Consider the following 21,162-nt stretch of genomic DNA (forward strand, 5'->3'; position numbering starts at 1 on the left):
GTCACAAGTTGGCTATGTTTGTCGTTGATTTTGATAGCCCAAATTTATATTACAAGTCGTATCTAAATCCATAGTTAGTTTGAAAACTACATTTGATCATGTGTCATTTAACAATCCCTATGTCATTATACTAGCCCACATGTCATTATACTAGCCCACATGTCATCTCACTTGCCTATGTGTCATTTTACTAGCCCACATGTCATCTCACTTGCCTATGTGTCATTTTACTAGCCCACATGTTATTTTACTAGCACACAATACATGTCATTTTACTTGCCCACACGTCACAATACTAATGACTACGATGATGTTGTTTCCCGGCTTTCCAAACAACATAAAGAAAATTTGAATAGTCTACAGTGATCTTCACTAGTCCTGGGCTAGTAAAAAACAAAGCACTGCTATTTTTAGATACCTTTCTAATCACATATATAAGTCAATACACACCGAAGGTAAAAAGTAGTATTAAACTGCCAACAATGATGTCACTTCTATGCACTAATTTTTATTAGTTCATTAGAATTAATAATGACAAACAAACTATGCTAATTGCTGATTAAACTGAGTTGCTTGTTGTCATAATGCGTATGTTACCATGGTGATGTATATGCTGTCACTAATGGCGACACATGGATTATATAGTCCATAGTTTTGTGATAATAATAGATTCTATGGATTATCATTTATACGCAATTGAATAAACAACGTTATTGAAAAATAAACAATTTTGTGTACAAAATAAACAATAATAGAACAATTTTGTATAAACATGGAATAAATCAATCAGAGCATATAAAGCAAACAAGTTTATTTTTCTGAAAATAAACTTTAAAAAAAAATTGAATGTATATGAGTATGTCTCTTCTAAATAGAGAAAGAATGGTAAGTTCTTTACAACAAAGAGTTAAATATAGCATTGTATAAAAATATCACTTTAACTCTGTGAATCAATCACAAACTCTTCCCTTCTTTTGTTCATTTTCACTCTTTTATGAGATCATTTCCCAAATAAAAAAAAACTGTATTGTACATGATTTAGCTATAAAAGGAAAAAAACAAGAAGAATAGGAGAAATAATGGCTAATGTGTTATATACAATAAAAGTAGCAGGTGATGTTGCTTGCCAATAATATAAGAAATTTTGAAAATATTATATCTCAAATATGATAAAAGAGTCCTCAATTCCTCAAAATTTCCACTTAAAAAGATGTTATTTTTTGTGATAAATATAATATGAGATCAAAGTGGTTGATGCGAAAAGAGCATGGTGTTTTACTACTAAAATCTTAAAGATGTATGGTCCCCCTGAAAAAATAATTCTGAAAACATTTTTTTGTTGAATATACAATTTTAATGTCTCATAATATTTATCCACTTTTTTTCAGTTTTTTTTTCTACGGAAGTGATTAACTTGATTAAAACTACAAAATAACATTTTCATGTTTTTGGGGGACAATACATCTTTAAATAATTAAGAAAAGAAACGTGTTTAATTAATTAAAGAATATGATTATTATTTTAAATTCACCCTTGGAGACTCCCTTGATAACCAAATATACAATCCCTTATGAATATGTATGGACTGGAAATGGCCATTATCTTTGATCATACCGCACCGTACTATTGAGGACGTTTTCGTTGCCATGACAAACAAAGCTATCCTTGGATATCATCATGATACCATTAATGGTAGTTATATTTTTGGAGAGATAGAAAAAGACTAACCGGTTTGACCTTACATTTTTTAATATTATTAAAATGTAATTGAAATTACACAGGATATTGCATTTTACATTGTTGTAATCTCATATGCATTTAATCAACAAAACTTAAAAATTATTAATCTGTTTTTTAATAAAAAAATTTTAATAAAAATTATACATAATTTATCTGCCAACATTGTCGGCGATCTTAAAAGCTGGAGGGTTAAAACAAACCCCAGCAATTCTAAAGAGTACATTTTTCTAATCAAACATGAATGAAAATGTCATAGAAATTATCAAATCTGAAAGGCGTTTTTCCATCTGTATAATTACTTACAGGTAAAAGGAAATTCAATATTTTTCAAAGAGAGAGTTCCATATAAAAATCCCTAGAAAATGGTGTCTACCTATGCTCGAACCTACAACCTCTTTCTACGAAGGCCAAAGATGATGTTAGTTGTATATCAAATCAACAGCAGATTTAATGCTACAGTACGTTCGAATACACTACCCATAAAAACCACAGAAGGTTTATTTTTTTTAAACCCCATTGAATGCCCCAACGTTATATTTCATTTACAATGATATATGCTTACATTTTCTGACATCTCCGGCTTTAGTTACAGTTTGACGTTTTTCTCATTTCAATTTTGCTGTAATTGCGGATATAAATTCAACATGAATCTTCGCAGGAGATTATTTCAGCCCTAGTTCACTTTTATGTTGTCGTTAATTTCTGTGAAACTCAATTTTGAAGTTGTTTTGCTGTTAAGATGTATAGGCTACTTTATATCAAGTATTTAACAGACTTTTAGTGTAAAAAGAAATTTGAAAATTATTAGACTGGACATTCAAGATAGAAAAGTATCGTTTATAGTCCTAAAAGACTACTTTTTAGTGTAAAAAGAAATAGACTGAAAAGTATTAGACTGAACATTCAAGTTAAACAAAGTATTATTTATAATACTGAAATCTTTGGGATTTAGTTTAGATTGCTAACAATCAAAATTTAAAATGTAAAATTCTCTGCTTTTGCTCAATCAAGTACAGTTAAAATTCCTTCACATTTTCAATGCATTTTGGTTACGACAACATTGTTGTTTTTAACGGTACAGTATTTGCTGCTTTGGTTTGAATTAAGATAGGCAGATGTTATTACTATGTTTATTGTTTACTTTTAAACTTGATAAATTGTTGCCATAAAATATTTCAGCATATTGTAATCATTGCTAGGCTTGCTGTCTGCTTGTAATCCGTTAGAAGAGATCTGTGTTCAGCAGCTACAGGGGTCTACGCTTAATATGTTGTGAGAGAAATCTAACGCTTAGGGTGCTTTTTACGTCAGTTAGTATAACTAGATATTGGATTAAACTCAAAGGCAAATTCCAAACAATTAAAAAACCTCAACGTGACATCGCATCAATTAGCCAGGTTTAATGAGGTATTGTAGGCCTACGGAGAAGGCATTACTCAAGCCTAGGCCTGGTGAGGCTAGATTTAATGCTCATAGTAATTTTGCTTTGACTTCAGCTGTGAGAAGTCGTGCTAAAGATCAACATGGTCTTTGATAGTGTGAAGTGTGGACTTTGTTCTGTTATCCCAGAGAGGTTTTCACACTGTGCATTTACGTGTTATATCCATAAACACACATCCACCCCATTAAGAAATTAACTAACGACAGTTGCTTCATGTAATAGTGTGCAAGCAAAAATTTAGTAGCTGTGAATAAATAAATATATTAACAATATTTTTTGTTTAAATACTTAAATATATGCTAACCGAATTAAAAAGCATAAAAGCAAAATTAACAGCCGCTTATATATCAGAGGATGTGTTAATATTAAAACCCCTTGTGATACCCTTGTTAATCCTGCTGACCGTGTCCACTACAACATCAATTTAGAGGGATTGCGCAAGTGGTCAGTTTGAATTAAAGGTGGAGATTTTAGCACTGCATATTTAATGTTCTTAAACCATGATGTACTAGCTCAAAGGTTTACTTTTATATAGTTTTCAAAAATAAATATTGTGTTAATAGGTTAGCGTGAATGCTAAAAGAATGTTAAAAGGAAACGATTTATAGAATATTCAGATTGTATAATAGCGGAGACAACATTCTAAACTTTGTATTAACTTAATTGTATCTGTAAAAGAAAAAATAAATCAATTTTGAAAGTGATATTCAGGATTAGAATTATAAGATTGAAATTAAAAGATTGAAATCAAAAGAATTAATTTCAAAGATTGAAATTGATAAGATTGAAACTTATTAGATTGAAATTATGAGATTGAATTCATAAGATTGAAAATTATGACATTGAAAATTATGAGATTTTTTTATATGATTTTAATTTTGCCTGTGGTGTTTTGCATTGATGAAATAAAAGTAATTGTAGTCTATAATCGTGTCTAGTCTTCATGAGTAGTGCTACATATGCTTAAGTTATTTTACATCTACCTTTTTATAAAAGCCCAGAGGCCGATACACATCACTGTCAGCAGCAATACCAGTAGATAAGTGTGGTATCACAAACAGTTATATTTGGGTGAAAGATCCATTGCCTGCCCTCCGATGTCAATTAGGCTTAATTAGTTCTCAAACTGATAAGGGTAAGTTCCTTTGATGTATACTATCTCGGGTAATTAGGGATGAAAGTTGGAGTGCCGCGACTTCAAAGGCAAGGAATTTACCACCCCTCGATCTGTGTTAGCTGAGAATTATCCAGTAAAAACAACGTGGAAATATTTGCGTGCTCATCTAAGGTAACTTTAGTATTCTCCCATCTCACCTGCATAGATGATCTTGGATGTTTAAATTGAGTCGAGATATCGAATAGATAATTGGCAATTTAAATGCTTTAAATAGTCACTGCCATGTGTTCTGTGCTGATATGATGTAATAGAGCCAATACATTAAAAAATGCTTGCAAGATTATTAGATTGCCAATGCAGCTGATAAAAGATATTAAATTTTAGTACAGTTTGAAATCGTCTAGTTTCTGATGCCCTTCATGAAAGTTAAACTTTACTTTTTGTACGGTACTGTTTTAGCAATATAATTTAGTATAACTTTCTCAAAAATAGAATTTTCCTATTGTCATGAACTTTTTCAATACCAGATATTTAATTTCGGCCAACCAAAGTAAGCAAAGCATTCAGTAATATAGTAGTTGTACTTTCCCAAAATGTGACTAAAATACCAAGTAACTCTCTCAAAAATCCTGTATTGGTGATGACTTTCCAAAAGAACATTTTGGTAGAATTGGTTATTATTGTAATTCCTTGAGATTATTATATTAAAACAAAATATAGAATCTAATTTTGGTACAATGAATGAAATTAAATAATTTGCTAATTTGCTTTAAAAAAAACCCTGTAAATAGGAACATATTGGCACGATAAGACGTTAATATCTGTCATTGTATTATAAATGGCACATTGCTAATACCTATAGTTATACTTCGTGCAAAAAATATACTTGATTGACGTTGAAAACGGTGGCTTTTAGCTATTCCTGGCAAATTGGTGAGAAAAAGAACATCTCATCGTAGACAAGGGATCTTAAAAATGCCTCTAATGTCACATAAATTGTCATGACATTTTATAAAGTTAATTGATGACAAAAAAGCGCACGGAAGTCTCATAACCCACTAGTTAAACACAAGAAAACGAGCAACGTTCACATTACGTGTTAGGCATTGCAAAATAAAACGAGTAAAGCAATTAGCGACCCAATTCAACACGCTAAGAACATTCTTTACGCTAATAAACGAGGTAAACAACCACAAAGGATTTGGTGGAATTTATTCAATGTGATCTGCTGAATTTATTAAGTGATTAATGTAAAATAATAACTCATTAATTGACTGAAAGATTTAATTATGTTTTTCTTTTTATGATCTAAGAGTAACTGGAAATTACAAATTAGGAAGGTAATTGAATAACTAGATGATAAAAAAATGAATGTTTAAAGAGAGTGATGGTGTAATGATAATATAGGACTACTCTCATTGCCTCATCATTCAGATGGGACGTAAAGTCGTTGGTCCCATGTAAATATACTGAGGTACACTATTCGAAAAGAGATGGGGATTGTCTCCCGGTGTGCTGATCTTGTAGACTTTTTGTGGAGGGCCTAATCCAGATTTCCTCAGTTGAAAAGTAGGTGATACTGCAGTTGAAATTATAAAAGAAAATTGACTAACTTGTAGGTATAATATGCAAGACACAAATAAAATTTAAAATTAATTTTCTTTATATTTTTAATTGAAATCTAACTTTTTAGACTGAACTAATTTTGACCAGTCACTTTCCACAACTACCTCTCAGGAGCGAGCCTGATATCTTTCAATATATAATTACCTGTACCTTGTTCCAGAAACAACACTTATTGCAATTTTGATAGCAGTAGACTGTAATAAGTTTTCAGTGAACAAAACACATGATTAGATTATCAGAATTTTTTTTCTTTTCGGAATGTTATCCAAGGATTTTTATCCGATATATCATATTAGTATGACTCGGTAATCACATCTGGAGTCATGATATTCTTACGCCGGAGCAAAAGTGTAATTAACATCGGTAAATGTACTCATTTTGTAAAAGCCGGTGGGATACAATTCCATTTTTTATATCGCTTCATATATCATGTTTAAATGCAGATTTTGATGACTTTCTCTAGTTTGACATATTCATAAAAATAATCATTTTGATAGAAAACTAATATTGATAGTAATAGCCAGGAAGTTAAGACCGTCGTTACGATATCTTGCCATCCGCTGTTATACTGTCGTCATTATTTATCGTACATCAAAAAATGTCTGATAACAACGTTGACCAATGCTCGTTTCAATTACAGATTTTTTCAGTGGGTTTTACGAGCATTACGAAACAAAAAATATTTGTTACTCATGAGAATGTTCTTTGTTTCATTTGTATACATCTGTTTGTGACTTTTTCAATCTTAAAATTATTTCAAATCATAATCTAGTTAGGTAAACATAACCTAATCAGGTTTGCAATCCTTCAACTTAGTTCTCAAATCATACACTAAACTTTCAATCCATTAACTTAGTAAACTTTCAATCCTTCAACTTAGTTCTCAAATCATACACTAAACTTTCAATCCATTAACTTAGTAAACTTTCAATCCTTCAACTTAGTTCTCAATCCATTAACTTAGTAAACTTTCAATCCTTCAACTTAGTTCTCAAATCATAAACTAAACTTTCAATCCATTAACTTAGTAAACTTTCAATCCTTCAACTTAGTTCTCAAATCATACACTAAACTTTCAATCCATTAACTTAGTTCTCAAATCATACACTGAACTTTCAATCCTTCAACTTAGTTCTCAAATCATACACTAAACTTTCAATCCATCAATTTAGTTCTCAAATCATACACTAAACTTTCAATCCATCAACTTAGTAAACTTTCAATCCTTCAACTTAGTTCTCAAATCATACACTGAACTTTCAATCCTTCAACTTAGTTCTCAAATCATACACTAAACTTTCAATCCATCAATTTAGTTCTCAAATCATACACTAAACTTTCAATCCATCAACTTAGTTCTAATCAAATAATACTAAATGCTCAGTCCATCTACCTAAATTCTAATCAAATCCTACACTAAATTTTCTATCTACCACATCTACTAGTTCTAAATGTTTTTTCTCAAAATTTGTGTCATTGATGTACTGGTATTAACCACTACTAGCTCGCATACCACATTACAAGCCTACACTGTCATTACAAATCTACGAGTTTAGAAGATAGTCTATTATCTAGGGACATGTCTTATGTTGTTTAACGAACCGGTCATGCAGGAAAATAGATTGGCTACTGTACTAGATCTGTACACTGGAATCAACTGGCATTATATAGTTGTACAATATTTCTTTTTAATCTATATCAATTTCAAATATTTCTCCATAACTTGTATAATATTATGTTGCTTTGATCTCCGAAGGGAACCAATTTGCTTACTAATTAATTTAACCAGATTATGTTTTTGATAAAACGTAATATGGAATTCCAAAGAAGATATACTTAGATACAAGATTAGATTCTTTGTAACTATAATTGAGAGGGCTTGTCTCAAAGTTGATCTCAAAAGATTAGGGTGTGATTGCAGGATCAATTGATGTAATTGGAAAGGGAATTAGAAATACCCAGATGGGATCTTTTGGGCCAATTGTCCATTAGTCATTGCACCTTACCAACTGCCATGCGTTTAGTAGCCTTTGAGAAAGGCCTGAGACAAACCAGGGGTTTAATTAACCAATTAGTGGTCATGCCGCTCTAGACCTAGCATGAGGTCCCAGAGGCTTAGCCACATGGTTGAGGTAATCAAAAGCTCTGTGACTTGAGAGCTTTGTGAGCTGAGTGATGAAATACAGGGCCTAGCAGGTGAAGGCAGTGCATATTGAAGTCGTAGTCAAACTGAACAAATTACATTTTCTTTAACAATTGTTAATTCAAACATCAAAAGCGGCTTTTCATGTATGGAATTGATATTTTATGACATAGTGAATAATCAGTTGTCAAAAATGAAACAATAATCGTAAAAAAATGATGTCAGGAAGTGCAGTCGTGGATCACTTAGCATCACAAACCGCATTGAAATGCATTTCTTAATTAGAAATTACTTTTAGGTAAAACATTATGTCGCCATAAACATAACACAATACTAATTGAATGTATCAATATTTGTTCTCTAATCACGTTAAGTAGGATTTATTTAATATTTATCAACAATCTGATCTTAAGTGGTTTTATTTGTTAGCAAAAAAAATTGAGATATTTTTAATGAATTAATGGCAAATTAAACATTTATGATCTAAGCGGAAATGTGAACTTGTTTAACAAATTAGCGTATGTAAATATAATCAGGTATTATCACATGCTCTAGTAGAATCACAGGTCCACTAATTTAAACTCAATTTTCATCTCATTGTTATTGCAATCCAAGCATAATTTTCTTTATTTATTTTTTCTTAATTGTGTACCCCTGGATTTACATTCGGTCATATAAAAAATTGATTTGGTGCACAGTATATGCCACAATTATTATAAATGATGTATTATTACAGTAAAAACCGCTCTTTTAGGACGCCCCTATTAATGGGACATTTTCCAGTGAAACGAATGGCCAACCCATACTCAGGGACACCCATATTAATGGGGCACTTTGTTGGGTCTCAAAAGTGTCCCCTTAATAGGGTCCTACTATATTATTATATTAGGTACATACACATACCAGGTGCGGATCCAGGATATTGAAATAGGGGTGGCGTAGCTTTGCGAGCGAAGCGAATTGAGAAATATCGTCTCATTGTTATGGCAATCCAAGCATAATTTTCTTTATATATTTTTCTTAATTTTGTAACCTTGGATCTACACTCGGTAGTATAAAAAATTGATTTGGTGTTATGCACAGTATATGCCACAATTTGAAATTATAAAGGATGTATTATTACAGTAAAAACCGCTCTTTTAGGACGCCCCTATTAATGGGACATTTTCCAGTGAAATGAATGGCCAACCCATACTCAGGGACACCCATATTAATGGGGCACTTTGTTGGGTCTCAAAAGTGTCCCCTTAATAGGGTCCTACTGTATTATTATATTAGGCACATACACATACTATGTGTAAATTGTATAATTAAATATAAACATGTTTGGATCCTTCATTAACAAGGCCATATACATGGCTGCAGTCGCGTGCTCAAGTTAGTGTTTACCGACCGACCGACATAGTAAGCTGTAGAGTCATAAAAATTATATAAATATTAATTTTCATTTCATGTTCATTTCTGTTCTAAATTAAACTGTATTGTTCATGACCTACCTTCATATTTTGACATACTTATAATCTATAACTTATTATTTACATAATGCTAATATAGTAATTTAATAGCAAACAATTAGTGGTGAATATAGAATTATGTCATGTCAAAATGAATCAATATATGACCGAATTGTCAATCCCATTGTGAGTATGCTGCTTACTGAAGAGGCCATAATTGAGTTGTTATTCTGCTTTGCCATTACCTTGTAATGAAACAAAATATACTACACATGATCTTATGAAGTTTGACCAATGTGAGTGTTCAGGGATACAATAATTATGAACATGGATATTTGAACGCAAATTTGAAAGATGATATTATCGTCGTTATTAGGCCTTGTTTTAACATGGTTATGTTATCAAAGCTTGACGTGACCATTGATGCGTTATTTGTTGAGAAAATTGAAGGTTGATTTCGGAAAGAAAGATTTTATTAGGTCATGTTGTGAACTTGTTCTTTTTTCTTCGTTTCTGAAGTGGATTGGTTGAATGACGTAGATGTAAAATCAGCTGTTATTTTAAACTTAATTTAAGTTGACAGTCTTATTCTTCTTAAAGCTATTTTTATTTTGATCTTTTGTTTTTGTAGAAGCAATGTCCGCTTTAAAGATTTTTATCTTCCTTTTCAGTGTTTCCTTCCATTGTTTTACCGATTTGTTTCCAGATTTTTTTAAGTTCAGTGTTTCCTGGTAAATAGTTACTTGACATCAGTTGAACTTGGATTTGGTTGGAAACATTTTCGGTTTCTTTTTATATTAAAATAACAATATTTATTCCCAATGTCTAGTGCATCTTTTCCTTCCTTCTATTGTATTCCTGATGCTTTTCCAGATTATTTCCAAGTTCAATGTTTTCTTAAGAATGATTACATTGCATTTTAATTGGATAAGAGTTTGGAATACTTCAGTTTTGTACAAAACTATCTTTTTTGTCCATTTTTTCTCTATCCAATTCCATACAGGCAAAGAAAAAATAGATGAAGTTAATAGCTCTACAAAATGTTTTTAATAATTTATCAGTCAAATAAAAAAAGAAAATGCCAAAGTGTATTCTTGCCATTTGATTGGTTGGTTGTACATGGTACGTGCACTATATGTTTTGAAAAAAATGCAGAATAAGTTTTTACACTTAATAACAAAACAATATTCATTTTCCTTCAGTTGATCACGTTTGAGACATCTATTGATAATTGTACTTTACTTTACGAATGTATTGAAATCAATACAGTAAAGCGATTTAAAATTTGATGCAACTTTCAGATATCAATCTTGTTCCTAATTGCAAGATTGTTAAGAATTTTAACACTTGATCCAGTGAACGATTCTTATGTTATAGCACCAGAAGATAAACATGCTAATCTGCTTATGGCAAGTTATTTGTAGGCTTGTAATATATATGTTTACAGTTAGGCCTAGTACCATATTCACTTGCTGCTGTGGGCTACAGAAGTCATAATATAGGCCCTATTAATCTTTGATGCTTTGAGGTAGTTATGTATAGACCTTTGCTAGCCTAGGGTATGACAGCTGCACTTTCTTAGTATTCTAAGATAACTACTACTGTATAATGTCAAACAATGCCAATTTGGCCTATTAAAACTATCTTCGGGTTGATAGGGGTTGCTTTCAAATCGAATTTGAACAATGACAGCCCTGTGGTCTAATTGTTAGGACATCTACATATTAAGCAGAAAGTTCCAATCTCGGTTGGGCCGACTTTTTCTCATTCTCATTTTTATCATTCCTAAATTAATAGTCAGTATATCACTGAGTTTAGAATTTGTTCTGTGCCTTTAATTTATAATTACATTATATAAATATTGAATACTGTAAGCATTGACATGTTTTGATAAATTTATGCTAATTTAGTTTACTATCGTATTTATAAAGGCTTGTTGAATATGGAGTAACATTGTCTACTGTATTTGGTTTGACGTATATTGATTCTATAAAACGCCATTACGCATAAATAAACCCACGCCGGTGTTCAAGGCAGGATTTGTCAGTCTTAATGTTCATATCAAAATCCATTGACTTATTGTTTTGTTGGAACTCAATCTCTTAGGCTAAACCTGGTGATCATGTGATATATAATAATGTGATCCAATGATGTTGTCGTACCTACTATTCGTCCCGTAGTCATGTTTACATAAATTGATGCGTACTTTACGCTAATGGCAAGATGGAGTGTTTTCATTTCCTTTTAGAATAGGTCTGCATCTCGTTGATTGATCAATCACTAACATGGTATGACTTCTGCTGTCGACTCATGTAAATAGTACGCTAGACGAAATGGCTGCACATACTTTAATTAATTTGGGATGCCTGGATAAAACCACTGATTACTAAATTCCATTCATTTCTTTTATTTAGATTTAGTTTGACTTTACCCAGAATAGATAACTGTAAGATTTAAGGGAGTCTGCTTGTCACGCAAGAGACCACAGTTCTAGTTTCAGGGAAAATCTTTTCTCCAATTACAGTACAGTGGGATAGTACTAACAACCTGAAAGTAGACTTCTCAATACAAATTCTGTCCAATCAAGAGAAAAGTTTTCTGCCAATTACAGATTATTTTCTTTAAAAGTATGGTAGACTGCTTTTGATTGGACATTTGTGTTGTAGGCCTACACTAGATATTCTATGCGTTTTAGCACAATTTTCTAGCATCAATATAGACTTTGCTTATTATAGAGGGCGCTACAGTAGCTTTTTAGAAGTTGACAGATTGGACTCAAGTATATTACTCAGTGTATATGATTTATTAAATATAATTTTTTTAATAAAAGTGTGACATTTTTGTGAAGTTGTTTTACTTAAAGGCATAACAGTAAATCCGTTGAAAATGTTCCAAACTGAAAGTAAAATAAATGATATTTAAAATCTCAATGCAAGATTTAAATGTTAATATAAGTTGAAGGTTGGATGAATGTCAAATGATGGTTTCTTAACCACGTACATCCCGTAAGCGATTGTTAATAAATGAGTATGAAAAAAAACACAATCGTTGACGTTATCTGTTATGGAAAATTATTCAAGTCTGTTTTTTTATGATTGCGATATGGTAACGGAGGATGAATCAAGCAAGCTTTTGCATTAGAACGAAAACAAAGTGAGAAGTCATCCGTCAAAACCTGTCCAAGCGCACTTCGACCGTCGCTCGCTAATCAGAATACTCGAAACGGCACGTCAAATTGTAGTTGTTTTAATACATTTCGAGTAATAACACTCTATTCGGTTTAATAATGTGTCCACAAGTATGCAGAAAAGACAATTAGAGCAAGATGAGTCATTATATACTCATGCAAACCTTTTGAATTGAGCACCGTTCTGGCAACTCGTAGCCTAGCTTTATTGAGTGCATGTTGTTGCGAAGTTTACAGCATTTACGCTGATGCTGATTACGGGCGTGTGATTCACTCTCCGGAGACTTAATTTATTTCAGTTATCCTCTGACTAGCTCAGCAGTCAGCAAATTAAGATGACTTTTGGGTTGTCATGCATGGCAGCCATTTTTGACAGCGATAATAAATATTACCATTAGGTAGCGTCAGGGTTTGCAGTTGTTTTATTTTCTATCACATCTTTTTATGACTCAACTGCATTGTTCTTTAAACATTTTAAATTATTTTATTGATGTCATGTTCCTATTTTTCCAACAATTGTCACATCTATATTTTCTAAATCTTTCACTATTTTATTAAAGGTTTGATTTTCACTGGTTCACTTTAGGTATTTCAGACAATATTACGTATGATTACCCAGTCGGCATAAGCTGACTGTGTTCTTTTTTCAGGCAGTTCTTTCTTTCCCACTTATTTGGTGTTCATAAATAAATAACAACAAAATGTAGTTACTGCAGTAACTATAATAATGTTGACATGGTCCCTTTACTAATATTTGATCAAACATTATTAAGTATCATTCATCATCAGTATTTGCACTTTGCAGACAAAAATTAGACTAATAGACTATACCTGCATATTTGTATTCATTAGTTTTTGTCATTATACTTGAAATCTAATAGTTTACCAATTAAATTGTATTTGTATACTACTCTAAATTCTTCTGCAGACAAATTGCCGAGGAATATATTTGGTGTATTTCAATAGGTTTCAAAATAACGTTGTCCTTTTGACCATCATCAAAATTTATTTAAAATATTGTGTGTAATCATAATGGATTGATTTGACATGTATAAATATTCTATGAAGAATGTTATTTATGTTCTATACAGTCAGATAAATCTTATCATTTTCACCTTGAGTATCCTGTAATGCCATATGTATTACAGTTTGTTTTTAAATATAATAAATTATAATTTATGAGATGAAATGTTCTATTTTTTTTCCAATTTGCCTTGTTACACAAATATAAAATCATTATTCTTCTACTTTTAACAAGAGGCTAGGCTAAATCATTCGAAGTTTTGGACGCGGTGTAGATTAATTAACAGCCTCACAGCATGTTGATTTTCGAAAGCAATCGGTCAACATTGTGTAACAAGAATGCACATAACAAAATTCAAGAGGAATATAACATAATAATTGCAGAGTTGATGAAATGTTCAATGGAGTAGTTATTGAATATCATGTGACTCACAATCCTCCAATCAAATGACAAGAATCTACTTAGGTATGTTATAATAATGTCAGGATCGACTGTTAACTTATATAAATAACAAAAAGTTTTTTTTTTCAATTGTTCTTTTCAGTATGACGAGTTTCTCTTTGATGATAATAACTCATTACTAGATGACTTACAACTAGACATGTTAGAGCGAACACATCAGGAGGCGATGCAATTCACAGCCTGTCTATTAGATGCTGTAAGTATTAATCTAGGGGGTGTCCTTCAAAGGATAGAGGCAGAAAATTGTATGCTGCAAATTTGACCTTACACATTTTAATACTGAAGGGGAAATAGAAGGGGGAAAAGAGGACTTTTTGTTCATTTAATAACTGACAAAAAAACAAAACAAGTTTGAACACATGATTTTATAATCTTTATAATTTATTTTTACAAATAATGGTGCGTGATATCTTTACCGTCTTATCCATACCTGCAATACGATTATCAATTAATAGATATTGTCTTAAATGTGACCCAACACATTTTCCATGGTAATGTAATACACTAAAATTAATCTTTTATGCTCATTGCATAGAATTTATTTCAATGAGTAATACATTCTCTATTTTCTCATTACCATTTGAAACGGCAATTTGAAATTGTGGTTACATCTAAATTGAAAACAATTTGTCCTGTTTTTAGCAAAATGTTTTGAAAAGCTACCGTATCATTTTTATTAAATGTCGAATTGAATTAAATTATTTAAATTTTTTTTCAAATTTTACAAAACTATGTGATAATATGCTTATCACAATCTCATAATTCATTAAAGCGTGGACATTTTAGTAGAGACTTTTCTTAGGGCCTGTTCACACCTACTATACAGCGTTTTGTATGGAAAATTTTATTTTATTCAATCAAAAAGCCAATAGTGATAATTACCACCACTTACAGGTTTGAACAAATAAACCATAACTTAACCTTACATGATACATAAGTATTACAGAATTGTCCTATGATACTGGGAAATTATTGTCAAGATACAGCACTGAGAATCGGATATTCCACATTTTCAAAAAAAGAAGTGTGAAAATGCAAATATAAGATTGTTTGCTTCTGTCATTGGTTTTCAAAATTAATTTCATCTCATAATCAATATACCCTCTTAAGCTTTCCGTAGATCCTTTTCTCTTAATGAATTAAAAAATAGAGCTTGTGTTTGTCATAAAAATGCAATTTAATGAACATTTTATAAACATCAGATGACAAGATATGGAAATGAAGATATTGATTGAGTCATCAATTTGTATCTTATGGAAATTACAAGTTCCTTCAAGACTCTATATTAAGACCTGCGGATATTAGCCGCTTTCATGTATAGGCAGTTGCCATGGGAATGAATAAACACTGTGAGAGCTCCTTATTCAAGAAAAATAGCAGAGTAATTTAGTTTAATGCTCATTCACGATGAGTCATTTCGTGTCATTAATAAATGCTGTATTTTTTATTTTTAAAGCCTCTGAAATGTTTGATACTTAAAGAGAAAATCCACTGAAAATAATAAACATTTGACAGTTCATAAATGATGCAAACACTGTATATAAAAATGTCGCAACAAGTTAACAATAGTTAACAATTAACCAATTAGGAATTTTAAGTTAAATAAAAAAAAAAAATTGACATTTAAAAGTAAAAATGAGATTAATTGCTCTTATAGGAATGCCATCAAGACGATGACGCTCGAACAACTGATACGGGAACAACTGAAAATACTTCAACAGGAAACGCATCAACACATAAAGACAGTGGAGTTGGACACGCAACTGATGAGAGTGTCCGTAACGATTCTGAACAAGAAGGTGCAGGTGATGGACTATCTAATCAATTTGCAGATAGAATTCGTAATGGCGAATTACGTTGTTCTACCGATAGTTTTATGTCTAATGAGCAGGACATAGTCCATGAAATTTCATTAAGTGAATGTTTAAAATTCCGTGAACAATTATCAAATAAATGTGATAAACACATGCGGAGTGACACAGACAGTGAAAGTTTGCGTGGTAAGGAGTCAAAGGTTATGAGATTAGGGTCCGATTCTATGGAAACGACTAGTGTTAGCGGAGAGGATACGTTAAATCGTAACGGTCAATGGATGGGAATGGCGCATGATAGTCAAGTATCGGTGATATCACAAGATGTTCAGGATAGTATCTGGGCCAAACAGGATAGTTCTAACACTCAAAGCATGGAATCTGTTGATAGTGCGGGAAATTCTAAAGATAAATCAACACCTGAACCCCCGGTAGCTACTGGGAGTGGTGATGAGACTGAAATAAAGCCCGATGGCCCAGTTGAACTATCATTAAAATTAAAAACACTTCAGAATGGTAAAGCTGACACTACAGCTCACATGAGTCTTGTTGATAAATCTGCGAAGAAACCGTTACTGAGTGGGCGACATCGAAGTCGCTTACCTAAAACAAATCCTTCAAGTCCGCGTAAATCATCCTCATCTAGTTCACGTGACCGTTCTAGTAGCAAAGAAAAATCAACAGCTAGCCCAGCAAAAGAAAAAGTTAAAACTACTAGTCAACAAAAATCTCATCATCAACGAATGCCCGCAACTAATCCTCGATTGAGGGCACAATTGTCTCAACGTACACCTTACTTTGCACGAATCCAGGAGCAAGCGCAATATTTACACACTAAAAACAGTTTCTTGCAAAAAGAGAATATTCAACTTCGCAGAAGTTTAGAATCTCTTAGTAGTATTACATCGATTCCAAATTACGCTAAGCATTACCGTAGTTACATGCACCTAGTCAAAAAGAACGAAGAGAAAGCGTATTTGGAGGATAAAGAAAAGGATAGCAAACAAGAATCGCAACCTGAAATGAAATGGAAGGTGAAAATCCGTAGCGACGGAACACGATATATTGCTAGAAGACCAGTAAGAGATAAAATCTTAAAAGAACGTGAAAATAAATTACAAGATGAGAGAGCCAGCTTAACGACTGATGACGAAGCAATGAGTGAAATGAAATTAGGACGGTATTGGAATAGAGAAGACCGTAAACGGCATGTGGAACGCGCAAAGGATCAGAGACGACGCAGAGAATTCATGGTGCAGGCTCGAATGGAAGCCTTGAAGGAACAGGGTAATGAAGAAAATAAAAAGCAGGATATTTTCGATTTAAGTCGTAAGAAAATGAATAAGAAAAAAGCCAAAGGTGGCTGGGATGACTTTATGACTGTCGAAGAAATGCTAGCTCATGGTATTCGCATTAGCCCTAGCAATTCAAAAGAATTCAACCCTCTTCTTAATGTAACCACTGTTTAAAATCTGTACATCTCATCTTTATTTTTGTAAAAATGGGTACTAAGTGTCCGTATACAATTGTATGTGTAACGTTATATCTAAGAATGTTGGTTCACAAATTCACGCACTCATCTCATACTGTAAACATAATTTTAAAAATTTAAAAGTATTTTTGCAAAGGATAAAACTTATGTAAATGTTTTTTAGCACAATCTGTATTTTTTAGTGGTAAAATGGTCACCCAACCAATAGACATATTTTAATGTTATTGGAATTTGTTTAGTACAGCCGTTAGCCAGTGATTAGTACTATTACTAGGAATTACGATTTTAACATAATTTCACCTCTTTTACCTAGAAGAAAATGTCATTTTTGTTTTGTCACAAAAAGTGAATCTTTTTTTGACCTATGCAATTACTTTTAACAGGGATACTTTTACTTTTCGATTGTGATTCTTAAATTTTGCAATACTGGAATCACGGTACAGTAATTTCAAGTGAAATTAAACATTTGTTTACTTTGTTTTATTTATGGTTATTTTGGGGGTTTTGTATGTTAATTGGCTTGAAATTGTTTACAATTAATTTATACAGTGCTTCACCTAAAGTAAGTGACTATTAAGTCTGTAGGATACTTCTAACAATAATTTTCTCTTTTTGTAAACATTATTTATTCAAGAATTTTTTAAAAACATTAAAGTAATCTTATTAAATACTAGCTTACACTCAAAAGCATTATTTTTGCATTTGTTTTTAGAAAATACACAAAAAAGGTAAAAAAAAAAAACACTTTACCGGAAACAGTAAATAAAAAAAAATTAAAAGGGCAGTAAACTTGTAATTTGTAAATGTTTTAAAACTGCAAATGTATATAATGATTATTTTGCATTTAAATTAAATTCTATTCTATGTACAGATATATATGTTGAATGAACAGTAGGAACGAATAGCAGAGATTTGTTGAGAAGTGTAGACATTTTTTTCTTCAATAAACACATTTTTTAAAAGCATTTATTTCGTCACAAAATGAGAGCAAATTAAACTTCACATTTGGAAACGTTTTGTTTTAGTAAATATTTTAAATAAAGCACAATAAGATACAAACAGAAATTGTGAAGTTGAAGTTTATTTGTGAAGTTGAGTTCAAACACACTGTAATATCTATATATGGTAGGCCTACATAATATTGAGAGATATGAGATATTATAATTCCATAATGTTATAGCGCCCTCTATTGTTTGAATAACATTTATTAAGCAGTTCCATTTCTTACATTAATTTAAAGTCTTCAAATATTTTGTATTTTGTATGTGAATTAACATGTTTGTGTTGTCAATAAGGAATCATGTCAAAATTACTCTACTGCAGTTACTGCAGTAACTACAATTTTTTTTTTAAACTGCAATGACATTTAATTTAAGTTTATGAGGCAGTCACTGCAATAAACAGGTTACTGAATAATTACAACAGTTTTAATAAAGAGTTGATAAACAGTTAGTAAAATGTAGTAACTGCAGTAGAAAATTTTTTTTGCCTCATTTTCTGATAAACATACCTATCATTTATGAGTCAAACCTTCTGTGTTCATATTTATTGAACTTTTAATATTTTGTTACAAAATGGTATTTTTGGTGCAGCACCCAGGATTATTCTCTACCCAATACACAGGGTTTCTTGTTTATTATTTACATTTTTAAACTTATCAAAAATATTCGTATTGGTATGGAAATAATAAGTATGGTACTGCATGGGGGTATAATTGATACCTCCTCCATGGGTGGTTCAGTGGTTTGTGATCTAGATCTGGTGCCCTTTATATTAATTGTGAAATTTCACTCTTACAGCTTATGAGCTAAGGAGTGTTTTCAACAGTATTCTGCTCCATTCTACTTGGGAATTAGTGTTGATTTTAACATATATTCACTGGTTATGGAAATTTCTTATACCAAGAAGAAGCTAATTGTTTTCGATGGTATGGCAATTTTATACCAAAAGATGGCATGCTTCCATGACTGATTTTTAGAAGTACTTGATGTTTCTTTTTTTCTCAGTAAAAGATTTTTGTGTAGAGAACATCGAGATATTATTATTTATATTATCTGCAGGCCATGGTTGCTATCAGAAATGCAGCACTTCTACCAATAGGAAATCTCACAATAATTGCACACCAAACAGAAACTCTTCTTCCACATGTATCTAGGTTCTAGGTTTAATTATTAGTAAAAAATATAAGCATTTTGGCACACATGGCGTGTCATACGTATACTTAGCTGGAATCACCGTCCAGGCAACTGGTGTTTGGCAGTTTTTGATAAACATGTGCCGCCGCTCGTAAATGGAATACTAACATGAAAAAGACGATAACTAGAAGAGCTGCAATGTACACATTCTAAGAAAACTTTATCTGCAAAGTATAATACTATTTTCGGTAGTGAAACGTCAGAGAGTTAACCTCTTGAATGCTTTCTTGTCTTGAGTGTAATTTGAAAGTTTATTGAAGAAAAGCACATAAATAAATGATCTCACTTCAAAAAACTTTATTTAGTGTGTTTCTTTGTTTTCTATAGCCCAACTCAAACAGCGTTACGACGACGAGGCGAGACGTAACTGTCATGAATCGGGACTGTGCAGCTGTCATTAGGTACATCTTAACTGACTATCGCAAGTCATTTAAATACAATTCTATGTGTATTTTACGTTTTTCAAATTAATGTATTGTTAAATGAATTTTAGAAAAAAGAATGCCTTTAAAACATTTCCCTTTTCTTTGTTATTTCTCGAGCAACTTTTCAGCTCCCCAATTAGCTTACTTAAATGTCTCCAACTTACCTATATTTCAGCGAACGTCAATTTCCCTAGATCTCTTGCGATGTAGGCCTATATGGTTTCAAATAATAAAGAGCATTGGTTTTCCGAGTCCGTACTCCCGACTGACTTTAAATCATGCTCGAAAGTCGCTAGTTGATTCGATACGTACTTACGTGAAGCGCGCGCATTCCCAAGTTGGTAATAACTCTAAAAATAAAATGTCGCGAAAATTTCGGTTTGCCTATTTGGGTTTTGATGAGTTTTCAATTTATTGTTTAACTTCAAATGTTAGAAAAAATAATAATAATGTTAGCATATTATACTAAATAGATCTAAATGTAATAGGTTTAATGGTTTTTAATTAGTTTGTAGGCCTATGTATTTACAACTATTTACCAGGCGTTTTTCTTTTTATTACATAATACTCATGTACACATAATTTATTCAAACAAATTTTTATTAGTTAAAATTTCCGTTGTTCATATAATAGTCTTACCGTCATTGAATTCGTCTCTGTCGACCGCTACTCATTCCTTTTTCCCGAAGCATTGAAAAATGGCATTTCTTAGCTACCATACCAATTCTTAAATTAGACTTCTTATCTTCTTAGTTGTCTGTGTATCACTAAATCGTTTCATTAAAATGCGAACGATTGCCAAGTTTAGGAGTTTGTCGTCTGAAAAGTACCGGACATTCATTATTTAAAAAATACGCGCGTTCACTGTTACCCGCCGCTGTGTCGAATGCGGTTTCAACCTGTTTTTGTTTTGAAATTCGACGTCTTGTTTCCAGCTGTTCTCAGACACAAAAGACATTCTATGCAAATGAACCTGCTATTGTTCCTACGCTGTTGTTGTTGGTATCTTGATGATGAAGACAAGACGATCTGAACAGTAAGCACT

At 31.8% G+C, this 21,162-nt stretch overlaps 1 protein-coding gene across 2 annotated transcripts in view; it reads left to right on the forward strand.

The window, feature by feature from the left end:
- Positions 1 to 20,073, forward strand: part of LOC144855401 (E3 ubiquitin-protein ligase PDZRN3-like) — a 143,459-nt gene extending 123,386 nt beyond the window's left edge. For both annotated transcript variants that reach the window (XM_078713249.1, XM_078713250.1), the window contains exons 9-10: positions 14,277 to 14,390; positions 15,852 to 20,073. In XM_078713249.1, coding sequence (XP_078569375.1) covers positions 14,277 to 14,390; positions 15,852 to 17,474 — 1,737 coding nt within the window. In that variant the 3' untranslated portion in view covers positions 17,475 to 20,073. The remainder of the gene's footprint in view (positions 1 to 14,276; positions 14,391 to 15,851) is intronic.
- Positions 20,074 to 21,162: the final 1,089 nt, after the last annotated feature.

This window comes from Antedon bifida, chromosome 11 (genome assembly GCF_963402885.1).
Source record: "Antedon bifida chromosome 11, ecAntBifi1.1, whole genome shotgun sequence".
In the NCBI taxonomy this organism is placed as follows: Eukaryota; Metazoa; Echinodermata; class Crinoidea; order Comatulida; family Antedonidae; genus Antedon; species Antedon bifida.